This window comes from Haliaeetus albicilla, chromosome 24 (genome assembly GCF_947461875.1).
Source record: "Haliaeetus albicilla chromosome 24, bHalAlb1.1, whole genome shotgun sequence".
NCBI classification, from domain to species: domain Eukaryota; kingdom Metazoa; phylum Chordata; class Aves; order Accipitriformes; family Accipitridae; genus Haliaeetus; species Haliaeetus albicilla.
Window position 1 is genome coordinate 14,020,396 of NC_091506.1, and position 27,485 is coordinate 14,047,880.

The following is a 27,485-nucleotide window of genomic DNA, read 5'->3' on the forward strand; positions in this document are numbered from 1 at the left end:
GCTGCCGTTTGAGGAGGGAATTGTGCTGTGGGACATGTCCGTGTCCTTTCCAAGGAAGGTCCCAGAAGAGCTCCCTGGGTCTCTGCAGACAAGCCCTGGCCCTGCACATCCAGGATGGACCTGCAGATCCTGGAGAGCATGCATGCAGCAAATTTGGTTCCTACCCATGGAGTGCCGTCTTTGGGACACCTTTTGGCACTGACTCACTGCTAAGGAAGGAGCAACGTGCGAGTCACTTGTCCTATAAAGTGTCCTGCTCGCAGTGGTCACGTGGCACCAGGCTCCTGTCCCATGACACATTCTGGGTACAACAACAGCATGACATGGCCACCTTTGCCACAAAACGCCTGGTTGCAGAGCTCACGTGGCTGGTCCACCCCATCGCACAATGCCCTGTGCAGAGAGGAGCGGTGGCACGCAACCTGTGGGTCCTGCAGAGCATTCCAGGCACTGCCAGCCATTGGCCTGTCCTGCCTGTCCCCATGGCTTCAAAGCCACTAGTGTCATGAGCTGAGGGGTTTCAGGCACACCAGACCTTCACTGTGAAGGCTTCAGAGCTTGGTAAGTAACAGCTTGTAGAACCTGCTGCTTTGATAACACGCTGCTCTAACAAAACCTTGATTCCTGAAGAAAGGCCAGTTCTCTAAAGGCCTGTGCAGTTCTGTGCTGGCTGTGTGCACCTCTCTCTGTACCTATTTTTATACCATTCCTATGGTTTAAAAAACCTTTCAGAAATGTCCGTGTTTAGAAGGACCCAGATCTGACAAAGTAACTGACTCACTCTGGCCTCAGGGAAGTTACTTCACTCCCTGGATCATCTTCTCCACTTGAGTACTGAGAACAATCATATGAAATTACCCGGCATACCTCCAACGCAGCTGTAAAAAATTAATTAGCTGGTATTTAGCACCGGCTGTAAAAGTGGGAAGGTATTGGTGTTGTTGGAGAACCTCTGTAGCTGGAGAGACCAGCTGGGAGTCCTGCAGGGGACTCAGGTGATTGTCACTATTTGTGTGACAGCTCTTGGGATTACAGTCCTAAGTAGGATGTAGGCGTCTCTCTGCCCCCAAGCCCAAAGTCTGGACCATCAAAACACCCCTTTGCTTTGTGACACTTGAACTTTCCATGGGCTTTGGCTTCCACCAGTCCAGGCTCCAGGTAACTACGGTGGTGCCAAATGCGTAAGTGCAAAGCTGTGTGGTGCCCATCTTACACCATGGCCAGCAGCATGTGGTTGTTTCTCCCTGCCGTTCTTGCCAGGGCCAGCATAGGCAATTGTCTAAGGGGACGTCCCCTGTGCTCAGCATGTTGTCCATAGTCTCTGTAGGAGGCTGACTCAAAGGCAGAGCAAGGGGGAGATTTGACCTTCACACCCCAGGGAGTGAGCTGGCATCTAAGGGAAGGTGCGAGCATTGCCACCTCCCAGTATCAAAGAGATCGCAGCTCTGCAGTAGTTTTGTGGCTCTTGCTACTGAGCAGGGGGGAAGCTGTCAAATGAGTCCAAAGCCATTTCTTTTATGTGCTCATGTCTGCCGTGCCTGGTGTGAGGGTAGGTGGCAGAATCAGGCGCTGCAGCACTGCAGCTCGGCCCCCACCCACTGTGTGGGGCTCAGGCTTCAATGGCTGCATTTAGACCCTTTATCAGTGCTTTGTTTTTTTAAGATGTTCAACCTCCAGCAGCTGCATTTTATCAGTGAGTACAGACACTGGTAATCCCTTGCACTATATGCAATGTCCTCTGCACCTCAGCAGAAGCTCGGATTGGAGATCTGCCATGAGATAACGTGACTGCAGTTGCTTCCTATGGTTGGTATCTGGTGATCAAGCCTTGTCCAGAGCTAGCTTTTTGCTCTCATGTGTTGCTGCTGTATGACTTAGAAATCAGCTGAGGATTGCAAAGGTGAAAGCATTAGTAGATTACCGGAGTGGTATTTGTACTGCAGGCAGGGATTAGAGAAGAGGGCAGGCAAAAGACTACCGCTGTACCCTTGCCAGTGGAAACGTATACGTGGTCATGCAATAGCATAAGATTTCTAATGAACAAAATGCCAGCAGAAGCAGGGTGAATCTGCTCTAGACAGGATAAATCAAAGGATGACAAAGCTCGGAGTACAAAAGCAAGATATTGTGCATTTGCTGCATTGTAGTTCCCCTTTTTTTATTTTAGTAAGTTAGATCATTATAATGATAATTTGAGGAAGCTGGTCTGGAAAGCTAAAGGTGACAAGAGGAAAGTGTTGCGTAGCTAGTTGAGAGAGGACATCTTTGTGTAGGGATCTCTGGACAGTCAATTTTCATTGAGCAGTAAAGCCACTGTGGGCTCATGCTAAATCTTTCTGGGCACAGAGGCAAAGAAAGGTCCCAGGGCTGTGGCCAGTGATGAGGAGGAGGGACTGCAGGACTCCAAAGAGCTGAAATATGCTGGACACGTATCAGAGGAACGAGCAGGCTCTCCCCAAGCTTTTAATGTCACAGATGGCCAGAGGTGGGGTAGCTGTGTGTCCACAGAAGAGGGTGAATGCATTAGGCACTGTGGGGAATATCAAGACGTTCACAGCTAATGTCAAGGATTTGTAGGTACTACAGCTAAGGTGATGTCCTCCCTGGACCTCTCTGCAGGCCATTCCAAAATCAGGAACCAGCAGGTGTTTTTGTATCCCTGTTCACTCTGCCATCTTAGGGACTAAGAAGAAAAAGGGAGGGTCCCTTTTTGTCCAAGGACAAAAGCAAAGAGATGGTGTAAGACTTATAATGTTTTATTGTCTCTAATTGGATCAGGAAGATTAATAAATAGAGATTAGATGTCACAAAGGGAAGAAAATCAAAGCTGGAGACATTCTTACTCCTGGTTTAGAGGGATGAGCGCATGAAATAGGTTGAGGCTTCTGCACTGGTAAATGTCTGTCACTACAACCTTAGACATCTGCTCACCTGTGTGAAGGTCCCTCAAGGATAGAGAATGGATTTCTTCAAAGCAATGTTAGTGATTGGGAACGATTGGCATTGGGTTTCAAATTGATCCATTTTAATGGGTTTTAATTGGGCTTTGATATTGTGAAAGTATCAAAGGAGGAATACAGCTTTCTTTACAGGCTACTGAAACTAAGTGTGCTGGACTGCTTGCTGCACCACGGTCTGGTTTCTCCTGGGTCACACGTTTATTCTGGTGCAGAGGTGTGCATGTGTGTGTGTGTGTGTGTGTGTGTGTCCCCAGGGCCAGGCAAAATGCAAGAGCCACAGCTCAATACTTCCATTGGCCACTTTCTTACCACTGTGTTTCTATTTTCATTCTGCCACTGTGAATGTAGCTCTCATCTGTTCCAAAAGACAGGTGTCCAGCCTGGATAGCAAGGACCTCTCTGCTGACATTGGTCCTCCCCAGTGACAGGATTCGTATGTTCTTCAAGGCAGGCAGGATCTTGCCTTGTCAGTCTGAGAAAATGCTGCATTCCCAAAGAGAATCAGAAACTCATCACGAACAACTATTGCATGACGCAGCTGTTGGTCATGCCAAGAAAGCTAGCAAGTGACACAGGAACTTGGTGTGAGGTTATCTTCTGTGTAACAAAGGTACGTAACAGATGGTGCCAGGATCGCTCTGTGGTAAAGAAGGAAGGAGGAAATTCCACCCACAGTTTTTGATTGCTTTTCATATTGCATAAAAAGAAAGAAAAAAGGAAAGTTTTAGGAAAAGAGAGCTGAGGAACATTCTGTAACTCACCATTAATGTCTGCCCATAACAGCTCAGCATGTGGGTCTCCTGTTAAAAGGAAATGGACTGGGGCAAGCCAGAGCTCTACCCCACCAGCTGCTGATAAGCCCAGGGCCCACAGTCCTGGGGCTGAGCCGAAAGGATACTTCCTTCCCCATCCAAAGAAACCATGTCTGTTTGGGAGGGTTTTCTCCATCATTTCACTAATCAGAGCTCTTCCTCTTTTGTCCAGTCTGTGTTTTAACTGGTGTCAGGTTCTTCTGCAGCTCTTTGCATCTAATGTGTCACCCTAATAGCACTAATCAACTAGATATCACAGGCTCCCGTCTCTTGTAAGATGGATTAGTAACAGTGATACACTCCTGTAGGTGGAAGAATGAAGGTACAAAACTGGTAATGAATTGGTTGGCATCATATGAGAAGAGCCCAGCAGCCCTGGCTCCCGTTCACCTTCTCTTAGTCTGCATTTCCACAACTTAAACCAGCCCAAGGACTGGCAGCTGTGTCCTGCCTCACCCCTCCTTCCCTTGCATGAAGCCAGTTCAGTGCACTAAGCTGGCAGAAAATGTATCTGTGCTGCTTTTATTGCTAGTTATCAGCAGATTCAGTGCTAAAGCGACTCAGGGCAGGCTCAGTCGAGAGCTGGCACTGGCGTACAGGAAGGAGAGTGTGACGGTGAGTACCTGAAGTGGGCTTGGACTCGGCTGCCCTTTGGAGCAGACGTGGTTCCTGCTGCAGGCAGCACAGGAGCTTCTCTGGGCAACAGAGATGCCAAATCAGGCTCAGGCCCCTACGCCACTGTTGTCTCATTTTTCTAAAGTAGGACACTGTAAGGACACCCTGTGTGCTCTGCGATAGATATTCCTCAGAAGGGATTCAGGCCAGGCCTGACAGGTAACTGACTTCAACAACACACTTGCTATGCTGCGCAACCACGACAGCTACCTTTACACTATTGATCTCAAACTGCTTTGTGAGCATAATGAATCAAACCTTGCAGCATCTTTCCAAGGTGAGCATTCCTGTTTCCAGGTGACATGCAGGGAAACTGCGTTACCCTACAGAGGAGTCAAGCCTTTGCCTAATGATATGTGGCAGATTCATCTCAGGACAGACGGAAGAGCAAAGGTCTTCTGACTTCCAGTTCTGAGATCTCTCTCCAAATCAGTCCCTGTCTCTTAGAGTTAAAAGCAGTCTGCTGTATACTGCTCAGAAGCTATTTTCTTTTTAATGTAGCTGTAAGTAGCTTAGTTCCTTTTATCTCTTTCATTAACTCTAAAAATACGTTTTTTCCTTGGTTGCTTCATTTTTGCTTTCCCGAGTTCACAGCTTAATGAAACCCACAATAGTCACAGATGAACCAATACGCAGAGTAGAAAACACGGATTTCTCTTGTATCACCAGGACGGCTATCCTCCCATGTATTAAGGTGCAGGAGAGTTTATATTGTCCCGTTTCACTTGCCTGCATTATTGATCTTGGAACTGGTTACTGCCTGATTAATTAACCTGAACATATCTTCCATTGTCATATTTTACTTTCTGTTTTCCTTACAAATGCTGTTGCTACTACCTCACTCTAGATCACTGCAAATAAAAAGACCCCAAAGAACAGGTTTGCGCCCTTGTGTTCCCATCCTTTACTTCTGAAAGCATGAAGCGGGAAAATTTCTCTAGCCCTCTCCTTCTCTCCTCAGACCTCCGAGGGCGGGCCGGCGGCTGTCGGCAGCGCTGCCGCGCAGACAGCAGCCGCACAGGCCCGGTGTAGTCAGTGTCTGCCGCTCTGGCGCGGTGACATGCCGCACAACGGGCAGGTCCCTTCCCACCCGCGCTCTCTGCGCCCGGGCGGGCGTGGCGGCCCGCGTGGTACCACGAGCAGCATCTTAGACTCCCGATGGGCGCGCTCGGCCGGGCCCGTCTCCCCGCGTAAACCCCCGGTTCCCGGGGGAGGCCGCTGGGCCCCGAAGCCGGTGCGGGGCGCGGTTCGGCCGCGGCCTCGGCGACCCAAGATGGCGGCCGGCAGCCCGCGGTCACGTGACGCGCGCCCACCTCTCCCCTTCCCCCCTTACTCCGCCGGCTGCCGGGCGGCGTGCTGACGTCAGGGGCAGCGGGCGGGCCCCGTGACCGGAAGTTGTCGGGGGGGAGGCGGAAGTGAAAGCGGGGAGGCTGTTGGGCCCATTAAAGCCGACCGAGGCGAGCGGGGGGGGTGGCAGCGAGTCTCGGGCGGGCGCCGCGGCACACGCACCAGGTGAGGTCTTGCGGGGAGCCGGGGCCGTGCCGCTGGGGTGGGGGTCCCTGGCCTAGGGCGGGGGTGGCGGCTCCGCCCCGGCCGCAGGAGTCGCCGGGCGGGGGGTGCCGCCGCTCGGGGCCCCTCCCCGGCGTCGGGTTGGGTTGGGGGGGGGGGCGCCGGGGCCCTTCCCGCAAGGCAGGGGGGGCGGCGGGGGTGGCGCCGCCTTCGTGCTCCCCGGGCGGGCTCCGCCACCGGGGCCTGTCCCGCTGGGGAGGGCTGGCGTTCGCCCGCCCCCGTGGCGGGGTCAGGCGGCCGGCGCTGTCGGGTGCCGAGCTCCCCGGAGCCGTGCCGGGCCCGGCCTGTGGTTTCTGCGGGAACAATAGAGCTAGGCCGCGGGGGGTCTCGCCGGGAAAGGGCTCCTCCGCGCAGCGCCGCGGGAGTGGGGACCCGCAGGCCTTCCCCGAGACGCGCGTTTCTCGAGGCCTTTGTGGGAGCCTGCTCTCCTGGGAGGTTTGAAGAGGCCCGACGTGGTACCTGCCGGGGAGGAGAGCGTATTGTCTGTGACATGTGGCGGTGCTGCCGTAGCTTCCTCTCAAAGTCTGAAGAGGCTTTGGGGCAGCTGGTGGCCGAAAGTGGTCCGAGCGCTGGTGTTTGGGGAAGCGCTGGGTTGGGGTGGTGAAATGCTGCTCTGGGTGGTCGGTGGATATCGCTTTTATGATGAGCAGGCTGCCCTGGGAGCAATTAACGTGACAAAACAGGCGGCTGAACAGACTGGCAGTTATTGCGAAAGTAGCTCGCAGCGTGTGTAAAGCCTGAGTCAGTTCTAAGAAGTATTAGAGTGGATGTTGGAAGTGCTTTTGGCTGTGAGTGTATAATAAGGTAAATTAAATGATAGATACGTTATTAGTCTCTAGGTGTATATATAGACTAATAAATATGGAAATACCTAATCATTGTACTTAACACAACTGCACTGTCTTCCCTGTAAATAGAGGGACTGTTTTAGTAGTAAAACAGCTGTAAAAAGGCTGCCTTAATCTGAAGTATGATAGGTAACCACAGCACTGAAATGAGTCTGTCTTAGTAACTCCAAACCCTTTGAGTCAAAGCTGGAATTCTCAGTATTATCTCCCTGAAAACTGAAAATACTTGCTGATAAGCAGAGCTGTTGTGATATGTGTGTATGAGGGGTTTTGTATGTAAACTGAGAATACATGACAGAACAAAGTCCTCCCAACTGTAAGCAAGCTGTTCTTTGACAATTGCCAATATGGAAGCTTTAAAGCTTCCAGTACTTGCTGCTGGCCAGCCAGCTCTGGCCTGTGCCTAGCACTCTGTGTATCCATGTGGGAATTGAGGCTGGGGGAAGTGGAAGAGCTCTCTTTTTAGGGGAGTTGTGCGTTACCAGCTATGCCCCAGTGTTTGGCTGGCTATGACTTACATGCTTACTTGCAGCTGTACCATGTTCACGGGCTGCAGTGGTACTAGTAGTGTATGATAGAAGTTGCAGCCTTGCTATGCTTCCAGTAGAGCCAGGCTGCTGGAGTCAATGTACCCTGTTCTCTCAGGAGCTGTATTTGAGGTTAAAGTGGGTGGAGTAATTTGAATATTCCTTGTTAAATAATCGGGACTTCGTTGCTGTACTTATTCAGGAAGAACAAGTATACTTGTCTCTTTTTTTCCCCCCATCCCTCTTGTGACTTCCAACAGCTGACTGAACACATGACTTGCCCTCCATGAACTAATGAGTAGACCCACCATGCCTGGCCTGAGTCCTCAGAATCCAAAGCAGCTCTAATACTGTTACTTTCAAGTACTGCCCCCTTTTTTTTTGTGCTATTATGTTAATACTCTACTTCTGGTGTAGAAAAGCTGTAAGATGGGGTTAATCTGATCCCTCAGTAAGGAAAACTTTTAAAATCCAATAGCAGTTTCTTGCTCTCCTAACCTGCAGTGAGAAGTATAACTGATAAGATGCAAGGCAGTAGCTACATTAAACTTTCTTCTTCCCTGTGGTGTCATGCAGTGGTCCATGTCCTCAAATACCCTACTAATAGTTCAGTGTGGCACACTGAGTTGTACCTTAAAAGGCAAAAGTGCCAAGTTAAGAATTTAACTGTGTTGCAGAGGCTACATTACAGGCACCCCTGCCCTCCTACCAAAGCCAGTGAATCAAACTCTACACTGAGTAGCACAGACATATTACAACATTGATGAATCCTTAACTGAAAGTGGAAAATGTACAAGCTCTGCCATAGGCTCTCCTCTGAAATCATCTGGGGAAGATACCACTTTGCTTGGTTTACTACCCAAAATGAATGCCTGTGGGCAAGAGGGCTACTGGATTCAATTTCTGCAGCACCTTCTTGAAGCTCCTGTTTTAAGACCTTGTGTTGGAAGGTTATGTGAATTACCTGTTGGACCAAATCTCTGGCAAAGCTTGTCCTTGAGGAAACATGACAATTACAATCAAACCATCTGTGCAAAACTATAAATAGCTTTGTCTCTAACATGTATGGGATTTTGGTCTGACTTCTCTGTGAAAATGAGACTAGTTTATGCAGAACTTAACATTTGGCTGTAAACAAAATTGCTTGTGCTTGATTAGGGTGCATTTTTAAATGCTGCATCGTGAGATAGGTGTCTGGCAAGCCCTGGTTTGGGAATAAGTGCTGTGGAATAGGGTGCTTAGCTGTTTGCATTCTCTAGAACTGGTGGATGTGTGGGCTTACAGATACTTACTGATAGTTGTCCCTGCTGTTATAATATAGCAATTTCTTCAGTAACTGAAGTAAATTACCATTTGATAAACAAGTACAGAACCCTCACCTTGCATGCTGCCAGTGTTCCCTAACGTCTTCTGGGCTTCTCCTTGGCTGTGACCTGAACTGCTCTTAAGCCCTTGTTACTAGGGCCTGACAGACCTAAGATTCCCTTGCAGAACTGTAGAGTAATTTAAAGCTTGTTGCCTTGATGGATAAGACCTTACCAGATAAGACCTTACCTAAATGCTGAACTTGGCTGGGCACTAGCATGCTTGCATGCTGCTTGTCTGACAGCAATCCTGCATCCTTCGGAGGCTGAAGTACTTCATCCTTGCACAGCATTGTTTTGATAATTGCAGTTTAATTGCCTGATGAGTTGGAGTTCAGTTCGCTTCCCCCTGCAGCTTCCTAAAATGATCTCTTGTAGTTGCTGTATAACAGTCTGCCTTCAGACATAGTTAAGTTGTGACAGTAGATTGTGAGGATAAAAGGGTCACTTTCTGCAGTGACAATCCAAACATGAGCTGTGCCTATCAAAACTGAATTAGGTATGGATAATTAATTGAATGACAATAGTTAATATACCATTTTCAGTTCTACAGTTAGCTGCTCTATTGAAGATCATATTTCCCTTTCAGTGCGCCTTGAATAAAACTTCCAAATGAGTGCCCAAGGTCAGTGACTCCACATGTGCTGTTCAGAAATAGCAGACAGTGAAGGGATACCCCTCTATCACATGGTTGCTCTCTGGCTTCCAGCGTGCTTGTTGCTTTTGTGCTCTGTTCGCGGGGATGCAGCGCTCAAACCCGGTGTGCTGCTGCATTTTCTGCTCGGTGGAGATCTGCCGTGGTGATGTCATTGTTGCTGTTAGCGCTGTTCCTGTGAGACTGCTCCTCCTCTCTAGTGCCAGCAATGAGCGCTCCGTCCATGGGGGAAGCTGTGTCAACACTGCTGTTGCTAACTCATGGTCAGTGACTGGGAGGGAAGCAAACTTGTCAAGGCCACTGGAGTGTGTTGATTTACAGCTGATTTCAAATAGCCTTGACTTCTCTTGCTAGGGAACCTGTTCTTGAGGCCATGGCTGTTTTCACAGGGCAGTGAAACTTCAGGAGGGAGTGCACTGCCTTTGAGATGGGATTGAAGTGTAAGCTTGTGGCACAGATTCCTATTTATGTAATTTAAAGGCACTTGATGTAGTGAGTGATTTGCTCTTGCCTCTCCATAACTACTTGAAATGCCAACTTAAGGTGACTAATTGTATCTAATGGTACTTGCATGAGTTTCAAGCAGAAATGCCTAAATGAAATTGAGTAGATCTTTATATTGTCAATTAAGAAAACAGTATTTTTTCTGGAGTCTGTCTTGTATCACTGCATACTGTAATTTTGGTCACTTCGCAGACAAACTAGACTAGTGAAGTGGTGGACAGAAGTGAAGGCAGGCAGCTGGAGCTGCCTTCAGATGCTACCTGGCATCTTGGTTGCTGGGGCTACCAGTTTATCTAATGAGTCTGTCCTGAACCCTTGATCTCTCTCCAGCTGGGAAGCAGCATCCTCTTGAAAGTAACCTGCTTGGTGCTTGTCTCCCTCAAGAGGGCTGAGTCACTTGGCTCTGTAGCTCGCTCTTCCTCTCCACTCCCAGACACAGATAATGATATCTGAAGTCCAAACTGGCACAGTGGTAACAGTGTCTCAAGCATGAGCAGTGAGATGGCTGTAACTGAAGCATGCCTAGGCTTGATTTCTGCCCCCGCCCCCCCCCCCCCCCAAGAATATGCAGTTTACCAGCACCATGCTCTTAATTTCACCATGCATGTCACTTCAGTGAGGCTTTTTTGGTCCTTTGTGGAGCTTCGTCAAGAGGATAGCTGAGCTGGTGAAGTATTGATGCAGGATCTTTGTAAGAGGTATGAGGGTATGAAATGTCAGTCTGAAACAGAGTCTCCACAGTAGGAATCCCTTGTTAGGGACCGACTCAGCTGTCATGGCAAGCGACCTATTACACTCCCATCCTGGGACTGGTACTGAAATACTTGTCCTTCCTGCTCTGCAGACTGCATTAGCATAGTAAGAGGTACTGAGTGTGTGGGATCTGGAGTTCTGCTTGCAGATCAAGGTTTAGTTCTTAGATTGCAACCTGTCCCTAGAGGAAGCCTCCTCTCTAGAACACTCATTACTGAGAACAGGACCTCCTGGAATAGATGTACAGGAGTAAGGTTTTTGCCATTAGTGTTGGTCTTGTACTTCTCCACATCTACGTGTCTGGTGGTAGGATCTCCCATTGGTATTTGTCCTATCTCTTCTATCGAGCTCCTGTTGCTGAAGGAGAGACAATATTCAGTCTTGCATCTGAATCTCAGATGTAAGCTACAGGGTCTGTCAGGCTTCCTGAGGGCCATAATTTGACTTGAAGGCCTGAACCCTGGTCAAAGTCTCCCTTCAGTTGCTTTTTTCTTGCCCAGCCTCTAGGAACTGATGGGAAGCTAGCAGCCAGGAGTGGATAAACAAGGCTTGTTTACCACTCACAAGGTCTAAGATCTGTGCTTAACCTTTGCAGTGGTAAGGAATCTAACTCCTCCAATCTGTGTTTCTAAAACTGAAAGCATGATGGGAATGTGTGAAACCTTAGGAAGCTGTAGACAAAACTAGAAATTAATCTTGAGTACTCGAAAAATCCTGTCAGATATGGTAAAGATCTAACAACTTTAATGTTTCTTAGTGGCCTGGCTGACTTGCAATACTTTTAATTGGTCAGCCTTATCTTTTGGACACAAAGATTAAAACACAGCTGCCCCTGGCACTGTGCTTGGTTTATAGAAAGTAATGGGGGAGTTGTGTTCAGTGGGATGGCCTGATGTGAGAACTGTGCTGGGCTATTGGTATTCATATATTGGGGTTACTGAAACTGTTGGTTGGCTCTGCTGGTTGGGTGGCTGTGTGCCAAAAGGCTGACAGACATGACTGTATAAACCAGGCTGTATGGGTGCTATAGCTATGTTCCAGTTAGTAGTATAAGACTTGTCTTGCTTGATTTGAAAGCTCTCCACCAAGGAGGCCATTCTGGTAGAGGCATGGCAACATGAAGCTATACTGGTATAGCTGAAATGCTTTGCGTAGGCAAGGCCCTTAGTCAAGACACATGGCTTGTTGCCTAGTGTCTCCCAGCAGCCAGCAATGTGCTCAACTCTCCTCCCACATCCTGAGATTGTCTCCCCCAGGGCAGAATAGGGGAAGTTGAGCTTGCTCTGATAAAGGGGGAGGGGTGTTAAAGCAAGCATGCCTGTTCTTGTAACAGCTTGATCCTTGGGGAAAATCAGCTGGGAACTACCTGAAATCCTGTAGGATTTACAGGGGATCTGCTTCCTCCTGGAAGGTAGGGGCACAGCAATACTCGTTCTTGAATGACAGTGTAACTTGAGCCGCCAAAAGAAGGCTAGCTCAAGATCTTCAGACACTTGCTATCAGCCTGTTAGGGCTCTGTATATGTCTGCCCATTCCTGGGAGAAAGATATCCTGTGGTATAAGGGCTCTTCAGCTGCTGAAGGAACTGGTGGACTAAAACTTAATGACTGGAAACATCTAGCTTTCAGTGAAGCTTGTGGGTATGGGTTTCTCACGGAGCTGTCTTCCTATAACCTGAAGACTACCACGTCAGCAGCACTGGCTCTCTGTCTGGGAATCCTGATCTTTTTACTGTGTGGCATTAGCTCTAAAAGGGCCTTCCTGCTCATAGCTGCTGTTTTCCACATACCTGCTGTGGAGATGATGGCGATCATCCTCGGGTTGCTGAGGAGCAAAGTGATCCACCCAGGATGGCCGTCCAGCATAGCTGGCTGCATCGCTAGGGACACTTCCTGCACTACCCTCCCTCCCTTTGGCTCAGGGTGTTTATCACCTGGAAGAGTTTACATGTGCTGCTGTAATCTTGTGCTAAGCAGCAGTCTAGGCAAAGCAGTGTTCCTGTAGACATCAAGAAATGACCTCCATACCTGTCCCACTGCTCCTATGCACACTGGTGGTCTGACTAAACATGCAGAGACACATCTGCCTTGGTACTACTGTAAGCAAATGCATTTCCGTGCTTGTTTTGCTCCCACTCAAACCATGTAGTCAGATCAGCATGATATCTCCTCAAGAGAAGGTGGCTGCCGTGATATCTAAACTGGTAAAGATCAGTTTCTAAGCTTTATACCTTCCTGGATGTGGGGTTGCAGGCTAGCCCTACGTAGTCTGGACTTTTCTAGGGTGGAGTCACAATTCATAATGGCAGCTTTAGAACAAGAAACTTGTTGAGTTCCACATCTAGTATTTAACCATTGTGCAGGCATAAAACAACTCTGATCTGGAGGAATGCCAGGAGGTGTAACAGGGCTGTGAATCAGTGAGGCTTGGACTGGAGAACTTGGCTTTGAGAACTTAGGCTTTGAGCCTGACTGATCATATGCATCAGTGCCTCTCAGGAATGCAGTGCTCTCCAAATCCCAGTACTCTCAGCCCTAACTGAGCTGCAGCTGAGCTGAGACCTCAGGCAGGGCAGACCCCTTCTCATGTGCAAGTCCTGTGATTCCACTGCAGACGTGGCTCCTACTAGTGGCATTGCTTCTGCCTTCCCTGTGTCATCTGGACTCTGGCAAACTGGCCATTGGTGCATCTTCTTCCAAGGAGCTCTTTGAGCCCCTGCCCATAGCAGGGATGTGTCCTAGAGCCTCCAGTTGGGGATTGAGGGTCTGTCTGAGGCAAGCTAAAACCTTGTTGCCACTGCAAGAAGTGTATTCCCCAGCACCAGCTCTGGAGCTTCCTTGATCACACCAAGAGCCTATTCTGTTCACAACTGTTTCAAAGCTTTTGCTTTCCAGCTGGGTTTCCTACATGTTTCCCCAAGCTGTATGTTGCCCCATCATTCTCTCCCTTTAGCACTGAGCTGTCTTAAGAGCATGTTACCAGGAACAGATGTAGTAGGGTATGTGTGTGGGCCTGGTGTCTATATCCATGTGGTAGCTAGCTTGCAGACCAGGTCAGTTAGCTATTAGCACCACGTCACATCAGTTTGGTTCTCACATTGAAGCAGCCAATGAACTGAACTTGAAGCCATATTGCTGAGCTGTAGCTGGCTGCTGCTGGCTGGTTCCTGAGCTTCACTTGGTCCTAGAGCAGCTCCTCCGGCACTGGAGGCTGCAACTCCACCCTCAAAATGAGATGGAAACTTACTGCAGACAGCTGTAGTCTAAAAAGGCAGTTCCTCTGGGATACTGAAACATGTTTTAAGATTTTAGTTTGATCTGAGCCATGTCAGTGTGCTAGCAAGCATCTAAAGCTCTAGGCTGTTCTTCAAGAAGGTGAAGCTTTTGGCTTAGGACTCACAGGTGGGGGTGGAAGACACTGGACAGCATACCTACACCTGATAACTTGCAATATAATGTTTTACACAAGCTATCAAAAATTAATTTGTAGCTGAGGCTCCCTGCTCCCTGAACAGAGGTAATTCCTGCCCCACAGGGCTGGCTGGGAAAGGCACCAACTGGACAGAAGCCTGCTCTTGGTGAAACTGCAGTAAGTAGCAGGCAGCCTAGCTGCTCCTCCTGAGGAGGGAACGATGAGCTGTACTTGAGCTCTTGGCTGTGTACCAGCAGGAGGGAATATGTTGGTTAGAACAGCAACATAAATGTGTGAGGAGGAGGGAGGTGGAAAGCAGTTTTGAAATGCTACTGATACAGCAGCATCTAGAGTGTACCCTTCTGTGAAGCTGTCACAAGAATATCTTGCCAGCTGCTTTTGGTGTGGGCTTTGCTTTAACTGACTGCTGCTCTGTGGTGCATCAGTGAGGCCTGAAAGCACCTCTAAAGCACCTCTGACTGTATGGACTGTAGGAGCCTGTTGCCCTAAAAAGCAACCTATTTACAGAGAGTAGTTCTTGCAAGTTGTCAACCCAAATGGCAAGATGTTCCTAATTTACTTTTTAGGCACAAAGCCAGCACATGTCCCCACTAAAAGTAAGGCTTTCCTAGATGAGATCTTCCAGCCAGCTGGGGAAGCTGAGCTTGTAGTAGACCTATCATGGGAGTGGATAGAGGGTACTGTCCTGCTTGTGCAGCCCTTGTCAATGCAAGACTCAACTTGCTGTTAGAACTTCATGTGCTTCTGTAGCAGTCCTCAGTGCAAGGACGCTAGGTACTTGTCCACTTGTAGAGCACTCAGGTTTGGTAAGGAGAATGTGCAGGCTCTGTAGCAGTCAAAAAAAAAAACACAAAAAAACCACAAAAAAAAAAAAACAAAGGCAGACTTATTTCTAGTTTCTTCCTTAAAGGCAACTTGGCACCTCCTAAGCCATGTTCATATGAAAGTAACAGCCCCTGATGATGGTCCTTTGGCTGCTGCTCAGCCTTTTCCCAGATGAAAGGATGTGGCTTTTGCTCTGTTCCTGGGCTGTTGTCACTTGCGGGAGAATGGAAGTGAGAGATGTTAAAGGTTGGTATCTGCAGGTCCTAGGTAGGCATTCATGTTGAATTGCTCAGGCTGTCACTTGTAGCTTTGCATTAGCAGACACCTGGTTAGCAATGTCTGTGTGACCAGGTGGTTGGAACCAAGCTGTTGTTACTAAATGGTATTGGTAAAATTTGTTCAGTGCCACCTTGAGCTCCTGCTGCAACTGGAGATTGAGGCTTTGTTACAAAGGGTGTCTGGACCACTTGGGTGCTCTGCAAGTGGAAACTGTGATCCTGGTCAACTAATGACAATTGCAGACTATCTGCCTTTCCTCAGGATGAGGCCTTGCATTTTCAGGGTAGCTGAACTGGAACAAATTCATGTGTCTACTCAAAGCCTCAGCTAAACTTGGCTTGATAAATCATGGCAGGGTACAGTGTGACCATGGGGCAAATGATATATGCCAGTCCGGTGTGCTTGATCCTGTAAGAACAGGACAAACATCCAGTGAGCATCTTATTTCAGTGGTTGAAGGTCTAAGCAGACATAACCCCCTAAGGTGCTAAACATGCTAGGGAGCTTGCTACTTCTGGGAAGAAACTGGTTCGGTCTGACTGAGCTGGTCCTGAATCATTCTTCCAGCTTGAGTTTCCTTGAAGAAATGCAGAACTATTGAAGGGGGAGAATAAAAATAGCTCTTTAGTGCAGTACAGAGACTTAATGCTTTGCAGCCTCCTCCATGTGAGAAAACAGTGAGCAGAGGTGGTGTTTCTGTGTCGGAAATGCACTTAGCTGCATTTTAGGATGCTTTTCCTGCATTTCAGGGCAGAAAGGTCTTCCAGTGTTCAAGTGTGGCTGTCTTCTGCTCAGTCTGGTCAGTGTGGTGAGCCCACTGCAGTGTGTGGTATCCCCTAATGGAGTACAGCTCTATCCATATTGGGTTTCTCAAGGTTAGGTGTTTTTACTAAAGGTCCTGTGATATAGTGGGGAAGTGAATGCTCTGCTTATCAACCACAGCACCCAGAACAGACCTGCAGTGCTTCAGGTTCAAATGTGCCCTTTTGTGGAACACCTACTTTACTCATGTGCTGCCTGCTGGGAGAGGGGAGCAGAACTAGGTATTCATAGTCCAGCAGTGAGTTTAGCTCTGCTTGATGCTTGCTCACCTACTGCTTTGTGCCCTGTTGGCATAGTGTTAAATATCCCTGGCAAAGGACACAAGGTGAGAGGTGTAATCTGACAATTTTGCTTCAGTGTTCAGCTTATTTCTAGCAGAAAGTGCAGATGGCAGACTGGTAGATGCAAAAGCAGAGAGCTCCTGGTCAAATGTACCAGTTTTTCTAGCCTCTGCATAAACATGCTTTGGTTCTTGGTTAGGATTGTGACTTGAACTTTTTAATAGCAAAGCTCCAACAGTAAGGACTGTTCCAGCAGCTTGTCAACAGGTTCAAAACTGGTATGGATATGCCACTGCTTAAGGAGCAGTTGTCTTCCATGGAGGTGAGATTCCCCCCCAAGGCTAGCTACCATACTAAAACTGTGCATGAGCAACTTAACAGGGTGTTCCTATTGCAAGGCCTACTTCTGTTAAAGGATAAAGCTAATCCAAGAGATCTGGTGGGCCATCAATGCAAGCTCCTACTGTTCTTTGCTTTTACCAACCTAATTAATACTAAAATGCCTGCATTGTGACTTGACACGTGAACATCTCTAAGGAATCCTTAACCATCCCTTTCTGCTTTGAGTTAAAGCTGCTGTCTTAATATAGCAAGTGAAAGGACAGTTGTAATGTACTCTGAAGCAAGAAGGGAAGCCTAATTAGATTTGGCATAGGCTTTATTTGCTTTTGTATCTGAGGAGCTGTAGCACTATGGAGTGTTATAGGACAGTTTTTGACTCTTCATTTCAGATCAGCTAAGCCAGAAACACTTGCAGGTCAGATGTTGGGGGTTCTCCCTTGCTACTCCAGCAGGCCAGTGTTAGAAAGGTAATACTGTGGGAGAGAGCATGCTATACCAGGCTTAATCTCATGAGGGTCAACATACTGTTAATGGCTTGTTTGCTTAAATGGATAGGCATTAAAAATTGAGTGGAAGGACTCCTCTCCAGTATTAGAGGCAGCTGTGTCATTCCTTTGGTACCACTTAAGCCCGGAGGAGGAATGATTCTGACTGGTGTCCTGATTGACAGAAAATTCCTGATGGCTGCTGAGCAGGGCTAGCTGGGTGTGCTGGTAGGCTGTGTTCTGAGCAGTCATGCAGGTGACCTCGCTCCAAGAGACTTCACACAGTGTAAAAGAGAACTGATGTCTTGGATCAAATCTTAACAAACAGGTTTTTCTTCATGATATCTCTAAAAAAGGAAGTGTTTGTTCAGAAATGCTTCTGGGACTGGATCCGAGCCCTGTGTGAGCTCGCACACTGCCATCTTAAGGGCTTATGTGACTCTTACAGGATGCTGCTTCAGAGTAATTATACCAAATATCATAAAGCAAGACAAGCTGCATGTATAGGTGCAAAATAGTCTTAGACTTGGATACCACTGACTCACCACTGTCACAGTTTTGATCTCAACTCAAGCTGAGCCTGGTCTTTGCAAGAGCATTGGGGAAACCCTTGTGCAGCCTATATCTCAGCTTAGCTTAGTAATTTAATGTTTCTTGCAGGTGTGACTGGAGAAACTCCTCATGTGAGAGAACTGTTCCTTCAGGTATTCAAACTTGCTTTGTCTGTGAGCTAAAGCTATATTCTTTGTCTCCCTTAGATTTTTTTTTTACTAGCAAGGTTTACCAGAAATGAGATCTATGTAGCTTAGAGCATGTATGTGGGCTCCATTTCTGGGACAGAAGGCAGTAATCAACCTACTCGATGCCATATAATGTGAGAAACAGCCTGTGTTAACAAGGGAATAATCATAAACTGCCTCTGACTTCAGGCAAGCAAATGTTTGAGTACTGAACCTGGCCCAGGGTTGGTTAGTTGTGCCTTGTTCTACTGACACAGCAAATGGCATGCTGTAACCAGGATCAACTGAGGTATTTCTGAGCTTACTTGAACTGCAGTGTGTGGAAGCATCCTCTGCCATGAACATGTTGTATTTGCTGTTGGCTTAGTATGAACTGAAGTCACCAAAATCCTTTGCATGGTGTTAAGGAGACTGTAGTAAGGCTTCGCTTACAGGACCTTCAGAGAGCACTAGTGTCTTTCACTGCTAGTGTCTCAGCTTGTTAAAAACACTGTGGCTGGAAGCAAACATTGAAAGAGGCATGGTGTCCTGTCCTTGGCCTTTGGGCTGCTTCATAAGAAAACCCCACTTAAGATAATGGGGATGTCTTCAATCCATCTAGATTGAAGATCTTGCTAGGACCAGTCAGACCTCTGTCTAGCACAAACAGTTGCTTTAAAGCTGGAGCTGCTGTTGGAGACCTGCTTGGCCACACAGAACATGGTAAAGATAAAGGAAATAGTAAAGGTGGTGCTGTAGAGAGCAACCTGATGCTACTTAGAGGGGTTTCTTTCCTTAGGAAGCCTCCAGGAGATCAAACACTAGTACTTCCTTTAAGACCTGGAGATGTGCCTCTCCAAAGGCAAGGTCTCCTTCTTGTACTGGGCAAGGAGTAATGCTGAAGTATTAGTCTGTTTATACCTGTAATGAGAAGATTAATAAGAGGGCTTGGCCCATCAACTGACTGGGCTTCAAAGCAGCATTGATCAAGCCTAGTAGAACAGGGGTGGGAAACTCTGGGCACTGTCCACTGCTGGCCCTTGGCAGGACTGGAGTTCCTCACTGTCTCATGGCCCAAACCAAATACCAAGCTGAGGCAGCTTTTTCTGTGCTATGGCTCATATCCGTTGCATAACCTGGGATGGAGGCTGAGTGTCTCACCTGACCGGTGTTCATGAGGCAGTAATAGCCCTTCACACTGATGAGGTAGCCCGTCAGCTATGACAAGAAGACAGTGTCAGGTCTGACTCAGACTTCCTTCCCATGTCTGCAGCTGAGCTACTTCCAAGGTAATGAGACTTGACAGAGCAGTTTCCCCTCCCTTCATAGTGGGACTTCAGGCTGTGTTGAACTTGGGTGCTAAGCACCCAGTGTGATTTAGTGTTGTAATTTAGGGCTCTGCAAATCCTTCCCTGAGCATGAGAACTAATGCCAGCTTGTCCAAAGCTGCTTCGAATACCAGGAAGCAGTAAGCTGCAGCAGCCAGTGGCAAGCAATACTGAAAACACTCAGAGAAAAATAGAAGCAGTACATGCTGGGTTCTGGCACAGTTGCTTCAGGGTGAGTTGTTTTCCTCTGTCTTGAGGAAAACAGGTGACTCTCACAATGAACCTGAACCTATAAAGATGTTTTCCATGACAGTTCAGTGTACACAGCTGTCTTTAAGCTGTTTCAAAGCTCTGCTTACTTGCTTCTTGCTCCATCTGGGCTGATTGTGCTGCAAGAGTCTCTGGCTTGGCTAGCATGTGTCACTTGTGCTATGTGCTTTGAAAACACAGGAGGTGCCGTCTGCTTGAAGGAGCTTACATGGACTGTTCTCCCCATGGCTATAGAGGAGACAAGCTATAGAGTGTGGATCTTGGCAAGAGCAGAAGCAGTACTAAATGGTGGGGTTGTTGACAACTTTCAGCTGGCTATATCTTTGGTAGTATAGCTGGGCTGCCAGTTGGATCATTGAGCAATGCAGTCCAGCATAGACAGCCTTGGAAAAGAGAGGTGTTTACACTTGGAGAAACTGTCCTGTGCAGGCTCTCTGGCATCTGTTAACACCCGTCTAAGGATAGCATGAGCTCTGTGGGTGGCCTGTCACTGCTGCTCACTCAACAGCCTCTGGCTGTTATCTTCTCAACAGTGTTTCCCATCTAGATGTATCACTAGATGCATGAGGTGGGTGCAGTCCAACAAGGTGTGGCTGAAAGTGCACCACTACCTATGTCAGCTGCAGGAGGGCTTTTTCAGTGTCTGCAGCATTCACTGATGGCAAAGTCTAAAAGACTGCATGTCTTTTAACACTCAAAGCTTGAGATGATTAAGACCTTTTGCAACTGGACTCTGCATCTAGTAAGAGGCTCCTACAGCTTGGAGCATGTTATCTCCAGTAGTAGTGGGATGAAGTGGGTTGCAGTTATCTAGCAGCTGAGACTGTTGTGTATCCCAGGAAATGCATAGGACCAAGCTGCTCAGAAGATGTATATATCCATGTTGTTGTAGAAGTGAAGGCCTCCTTAGCGGTGAAAGCCAGGAATAGCTCCTGAAGAGTAGGAGTTGTGTGGTGTAATGAATGTGGTGTAGCAGGATGGGAATTTTAGGGTAACCAAGTCCCTATATAAGGGCTTAATACATGAAGCCTGTGGTCAAAGGGTCTTTGAACTCAAGTAGCACAGCTATAACTGTCTTCCAGCTCTTCTTGCTGTACAGAACCTGCAGGGTTCTTCAGGAAAAGCCAAGGAGTCCTTGTGTTGTGGACGAGGTCAGTTCCAAACCAGGGTCTGTTATCTGATCAAGCCTGAGCACCTAAGAATGGTTTGTCCCATCCATTCCCCAGAGGTGGGGAGAAGGGCCTCATGGTAAGAAGGGCATGCTCAGCCACTAATAGCAAGACTTTGTACTTGCTCTCACTGTGCTAAAGCACATCCAGAAGTGTATTCAGGGCTGCTGCAGCTGATGTACTTCTAGCTTCTTCACCAATCTGAAGGAGACCTGGGAGCAAGTAAGAGTGTGGATCTCTGGAGTTCAAATCTCTCTTGCTAATTGGATGGACCATTAGTGGCCCATTCAGAGCCACCTGCCTATAAAGTGGACTGGAGTCATGGCAGGATGCAATGGAGCAAACAGCTTGTCATCTGACAGAGCAATAGACTGAATGTTGTGAGTTTTATTGCTGTAGCCTACTTGTCCTTCCACCAAAGGTGAGGTGGCAGTAGTTAGCTTCATAGCTCTCAGCAAAGCTGTGGAGTCTGGTAGCAGTTTGCCTTGTAATTCAGCTGTTCAGCTGGCCTGTGTCGTTGTGTTGTGACTGCTTCAACCACAGTGTATCCTTGGGACTCAACACTTTCACAAAGCACAGCTGCTAGAGAAAGCTATTGCTGAACCTGAAAGGTTCTTTTTTTTTTGTTTTATTTTTTTCCACTGGGAAACTACTGAACAGCATACAAAAAGCTTGAGTGTGGTATTAGACACATCTTGGCTTACATCTCACTTAGTAGCATGTATAAGAACTAGTCTGTGTTGGGAGCTGATATGCTTTACTGCACTGCCTCCAGTGAGGCTAAGGGAGATGGCCTAGGTGAATAGGCCACAAAATGGCCTGGAAATAGGGTCCAAAATGGATGTGGTACTGTAAAGGACAAGTGCTTGGCTCATCTACCTGTTGGTATTAAGTTGCTGCTACTGGTCTGACATGGCCCTGCCTGTGAAATGGACAAACACCTGGTTAGTGCTCAGGTGTAGCCTTGAATTGAAGGAGTCTGGTTTCAGGAGTGCTGGGCCCTGCCCTTTGCTGGTTCCTTGCTGGGAGTCAGGTTTCTCAGACTCCAAACTTGCTGCTTTCTGCCTTGAGGAATAACATGCTAATGGTGTCTGATGGGATTGTTGCTCTTCCTTTCTAGTGTAAAAGATGACTTCTAGGAAGAAAGTGTTACTGAAAGTCATCATCCTTGGAGACTCTGGGTAAGTGAAGGAGCCTTTAAGTTGCCAATCTGCACCTACCTGGAGTGGTGTTCTTGGGTAGTAGAAGCCTGGATGCATTGTAAGAAACAGCAGTGCTGGGAGGAGATATTTTACAGCCCCAGATAGTTGTGTTACCTTATAGCTTTAAGAACTCTTCACTAACCTGGGTCCTGAATGTGTCCCCACAATTTAGTATCTTGAAGTCCTGCCACAATATTAAACAGGGGAAATCTGGTGGGCAGGCCACTCCAGTAGCAGAACTGAATAGCCTTTCTGCAAGGAGGACATGTGGTGTTGAAATGTGCATTTCACTTTAAAAAAAAAAAAAAAAAAAGAAAAAACCTGCTAGTAAGCAATCTTAGGTGACTTCTTAAAACTCTGTCTCTGTCAGACATAGTTTATACTGAGCCATCTGCTTAGCTTCTGTCTGATCTGGCTAGAGCCTGCCCCTTAGAGTGAAAGGCTTTGCTCTGTGCTGTTGAGCAAGGAGTCTGCTCAGCTGTTATAGGTTACTTGTGGTGCAGGCTGTAACCTGATTCCCATGACATAAGGCTTATTTATACCACTGTGCCCAGCAAGCTGTTGATCAGGGAGTGTTTTTCAGCCACAGAGAGGGCATGTGAGCCTCTAAGCTGGCTCTCTGGGGAAGATCTCCACTTCTGGGTGCCTAGCAGATGTGTATGTGAGCTGTTGCCAGCTGAGATTGTCTGTTCTTCCACCTCCTCCTCCTGCAGAGGCTGAAGATGACTGTTTCTGGTGGGTTTCTCTGGGGCACTTCATGTTCTTCCAAAACTGCCCTCATGATCATAATGTGATACATACTCCTTACTGAGGATCAGATTACTGGTGGGGAAACAAGGTTTCTAAAGATTGTAATCCTTTGTATCCTTAGGTAGCTAATGCTCTTACTCAGCATGTTGCCTCAGCATCTGTTTCCATAAAAGCCCCTTCTTGCAGAGGTGGGTGCATTTTCCCTGGTTGAAAGGCCAGGAGGCTATGGTGGAAGGCAAAGGGCACTGGGATGTTCTGTTCAGGGTGGTTAATTCAAACACTGTTATAGAAACAGCCTACTTAGTCTTTTTTGTCTTTCTGTGCAGGGTGGGAAAGACATCGCTTATGAACCAGTATGTGAACAAGAAATTCAGTAACCAGTACAAGGCTACGATAGGCGCAGACTTCCTGACAAAAGAGGTCATGGTGGATGACAGGCTAGTGACAATGCAGGTAAGGAGTGACTGCTCTCTGCTGCAAGGGGTGCCTGGCTGCCTAGGCCACACTTAAGTGGAAGTATCTGCTCCAGTGTAGTCCAGAGTGGTGCAGGGGTCAGTATACTGGGTGTGAATCTTGTTTGCACTGAACAGGTCTTGGCCATAGGTGCTGCTGGGCTTCTCTACAAATCTGTGCATGGGCTGAACAAGGGAAGGCAAAGATCAGTTTGGGCTCAGCTAAGAGCGGCTTCGTCAGGCCCAGTTTAAAAACAGCATTTGGTACTGTCAGTAAACTAGATCTTGTTAGAAAGATGCACTTCCCTAGTGTTCAGTAACTGGAAAGGGCTGGGAAAGGACTCCTTAGGTCAACTATTCGTGCTGCTGTGAGTCCTGTGGGTACAATGTTAACCTGCCAGTCTGCTTAAGTGTCTTGTATCTGAAGCTTCCATCTCTCTGTGGTGAAGCTGACTGCAAGGCAGCAAAAGCCCTGTTGCAGCCATCAGAGGAGTGTTTGGACTGTGCTGGTACCCAAGTGCACCCAAGCACTGCAGGCAGGTCACCTGCTGACCCTAATACCAAAGTCCTGCTTGCCCAGAACAAGGATATCTCCCTTGCTGAGGCTGAACACAAAAAGGGTTAGCTATCTTTAGAAGGGTGTTTCTGGCTCTTGATACTTAGTGCCTACAGAAATTCCCAAGCCTTTAGGTGCTCCTCTCTGTCTAGCTGGGGGCTGTAGATGCCTGCTGGGGAGTTTTGAAATGAATGCCCTAATTGTGGACTGACTGTGTCAGAGTAGAGCTGGCTTATCTGCCTTGTCTTTTGCTCCAGATATGGGATACAGCAGGACAAGAACGATTTCAGTCTCTGGGAGTTGCCTTCTACAGGGGAGCAGACTGTTGTGTGCTGGTGTTTGATGTCACGGCCCCCAACACATTCAAAACCCTAGACAGCTGGAGGGACGAATTCCTCATTCAGGCCAGTCCAAGGGATCCTGAGAACTTTCCTTTTGTTGTGCTGGGAAACAAGATTGACCTAGAAAACAGACAAGTGAGTACTGGGACTTGCTAGCCTCCTCTTAAGAAATTGCTGGAGTGGGAGACCTTGAAGGAACACAGGAGGGTTATCTGAGAAACAGGAGTGGGAGGTGCCTGAGTGTGGCTCAGCTGTTGTGTGCCACTGGGGAAGAGTTTCTCCTGCCTGGAAACATCAAACCCCTGTGCACAGCATACTCCTGCCCACTGGTGGAAGGATTGCAGCAGCTTCCTGGGTAGGTGCAAGGAGAGGAGCTGATTCTCCTCCTTCAGAATTGCTGAGAAACTCCTATAGGAGCAAGTCCCTGCTCTGCGGATGCCTGAGCAGTCTGTGCCCTCATCTTCCTCAGGCATGGTGCTCCCTGCCCTGGGGCTGAGTGTAGTTGGTGGTGGGCAGCAGTCTCCTGTGCTCTCTATCAAGGCTGTAGTTTTGATGAGGTCAGATCTGCTGTCTTAGCTCAGGTTGGATATGAGCAGTATCTGGCCTTGCCCTGGAAATAAACCCCCCTTCCTGTGTAGCTGAAGGTGGTGATGCTGCTCTTTGTCCACCCAGGTCACCACAAAACGGGCGCAAGCCTGGTGCTACAGTAAAAACAACATCCCCTACTTTGAAACCAGTGCCAAGGAGGCCATTAATGTGGAACAAGCTTTCCAGACGATTGCACGAAATGCACTTAAACAGGTAGGGAGAGGGCTAGTGGTTGCCCTCTGTCAGTGCTGGTCCTGCCTGCTGAGCTCAGCTGTTGTGGGCAGCTGTGGGCTCTCCAACGGTTTTCCCCAGCCAAGAATGGCTCCTTGCATGCTAGGAGCTGTCCATAGAGCCACGGCACTAACTCTTCCCTTCTCTCCCACTAGGAAACCGAAGTGGAGCTTTACAATGAATTCCCCGAACCCATCAAACTAGACAAGAATGACCGAGTGAAGGCTTCTGCGGAGAGCTGCAGCTGCTGAGGGGAGAGGGAGGGGTTGAGCACAGTCCTTCACAAATGAATATCACACTTAGGCCTTCAAACACACAGCCCCTCTTCTGTGTTTAAAACGAAATTTAAAAAAATTTCCATCTCCAGCTGCCAAAATCCACCCATCTTCCATGAGCATCTGTGAGTCCCGTACTTCAGAGCTCGTGTCCCCACACCATCCACATCACACTTCATGGTAACAGACCTTTCTCTTAGTTTAAAATGGAAACTCTTATGTATGTTTGGAACTGAATCTAATTCCAGGTGTCCAATGGAGAGAAACTGTTTACAGGTAATCTGTGTAACAAGTTACATACATTTTTAACTGTCTCGTGTTTTCCCCTGTGAAGGCTGCAACTGGAAAGGCTGATTACCCATAGTTCATTGCAAGCTCAGCACTCAGTCCAACTAGGTTGAGTTTTGTATGTATCTCTGTTAATGCTTGTTACTTTTAACTAATCAAATCTTTTTACAGTATCCATGTATTATGTAATGCTTCTTTAGGAAAAATCTTATAGTACATGTTAATATATGCAACCAATTAAAAATGTATAAATTAGTGTAAAATTCCTGAATTACATGTTCAAGTACTGAAACACAGATTGTGTAGAAAGTGAGGAGGACACTTGTGAACTGCAGCGTGCTAGCAACACAAAGTCCAGATAGAGGCAGTATTCTGTACAGTGGAGATGAACTATGTAAGCCTTCTTGTTTTGAGGCCAAAAAGGCTTCATCTTCTGGAAAATCTGTCTGGCTTCCTTGTATCTAAATTCTCAGATTTGCATAACAGCATTGATATGCACACTGGATTATTGGATTTAAAATTAAATACAGCTATGAAATGACCTCATTTGTTCACCTCCCCTACTGCTTAAGTCCTAACATCCTGGAGCAAGTGTGAGAAGAAGCCAGAGCTGAGGTGTCCCAGTGGCTCTTTGTACTGTGGAAGGAGCTCCTCTCCCATCTGGGTTGTGGTAGCTGTTTCTTGATGAATGACCTGGACTATGATCTTCCCTTTCTTCTTACTGACTGCTAATCTGGATTTTTGGTATGGAAAAACTTGGCAATCTAGTCCCTTTCCTCTCTTCCTTTCTTCCTGGTATTTGTTCTTGCGTTTGTAGCTTGCTTAAATGGAGCCCTTCTACCTGTTTTCCAGAGGTCTACATTCTAGTACGTAGGCTGAGCTCTTATGTAAAGAGACAAACATGATGCCAATAAACTTAACAAGAACAAACCTTCTTGTTTACTCCTGTTCCTGACTCTCTTTTTTTTCCTTCACTAACATCCTTTCTTTCCTCTGTCTAGTTGCCATTTTAGCAAGCCAGTGCCTGCTAATTGAAAGATGTTTGTGCTTCCTCCTTACTATAAAGTCTGTGCCCTCCAGATGGTTTTCAGGAGTGGGTTGAGCAGGCCCTGCTTGCTTGGCTGACCCAAAACTGTAGGAGGGCAGCTATCCCTCTGCTTTTCTTGAAGCTGCTTGCAGTGGCAGGAATGCTGCTGGATCTGATCACTCTCCCATGAGCGTAGTCCTTCAGCCCTGTCCTGGGCGTATGAAAACCTTTGTGGAAGGGTGGAGGGGAGGGCAGTGCTGTTAAAGCTCTTGCTACCCTCCTGTGGGAGGGGTTGGTGAGAAGAGCAGGCTGAGCCCTTCCCAGCTCACCAGTTAGGTGCTTCAGCTGGAGGGGAAGCAAGGCTGGCATAGGGCACCTTAGAGTGAGTTAAGGTGAAGCCTTTAATTTCTAGATGCTGGGCATGACCTTCTACTTGCACTCAGCAAGGCTGAGCTCACTACTCATGCCCACAGGAAGATGGAAAACAATGTATAGAGAAATGAGGCCAGTTATTTCAAGAGCCTTCTAACAGTCTTTGTGCTCTATATCCTATTTTATGGCTTTGTCCTATCATGCTTTTCTCTTACTTGACTGGGCTTTTGCTGTCTACATCAGTTTCAAATAACTACTCTGCAATAGCAATGTGTCCTGGTGGGACCACTTTCCTGTCTGCATCTTTTTGAAAGACTCAGACCTTCTGCTCATCTCCGTTTAAAGCATCACTTGGCATTTGTTTTCTGTAGACACAGTTCTAGTGTGGAAGAAGCCAAGCTGGGGGAGGGGGGAGCAGTAACTATAAAGTGATGTTTTGGGGAAAGAGGATGGTCTTAACTCTGCACCTGCCTCCTGCTGTTTTGACCTTGGGTGGTAGAGCTGAGGCTGAAAGGGCTGCTGCATGGAGCAGCTGTAGATGAGTCCTGAAGAGATCCTGTGTTTAATCTCTCTCCCATTGAATAAACTGGCAGTGACACGGCAAAGGGAGAGTGCTCCACAGGGCGTAGGACAGCTGTGGAGCTCCTTGCCACAGGATGTTATGGGTGCTAAAGGGGAGGGGAGGATTCCATTTACAACCTACAAACCAATCTTTTCACAGGTGGGAATATGATATATATGCATACAAGTGTACAAAAAAGAGTGTAGGAGGCAAGCAGTGTGG

General features: G+C 47.6%; 1 protein-coding gene across 3 annotated transcripts; it reads left to right on the forward strand.

Annotated features, from left to right (window-relative positions):
• The first annotated feature begins 5,794 nt into the window (after window positions 1-5,794).
• RAB7A (RAB7A, member RAS oncogene family) lies at window positions 5,795-26,244 on the forward strand. Of its 3 annotated transcripts, none has more exons than XM_069812192.1 (6): window positions 5,795-5,959; window positions 21,740-21,800; window positions 22,898-23,024; window positions 23,837-24,055; window positions 24,593-24,721; window positions 24,895-26,244. In XM_069812192.1, the coding sequence occupies exons 2-6, from the start codon at window positions 21,748-21,750 to the stop codon at window positions 24,988-24,990; spliced, it is 624 nt and encodes a 207-aa protein (XP_069668293.1). In that variant the 5' UTR covers window positions 5,795-5,959; window positions 21,740-21,747; the 3' UTR covers window positions 24,991-26,244. The 3 variants fall into 3 exon arrangements, with proteins under 3 accessions (XP_069668293.1, XP_069668294.1, XP_069668295.1); XM_069812193.1 differs by lacking the exon at window positions 5,795-5,959 and adding an exon at window positions 17,817-17,837; XM_069812194.1 differs by lacking the exons at window positions 5,795-5,959; window positions 21,740-21,800 and adding an exon at window positions 22,402-22,556.
• The last annotated feature ends 1,241 nt before the right edge of the window (window positions 26,245-27,485 follow it).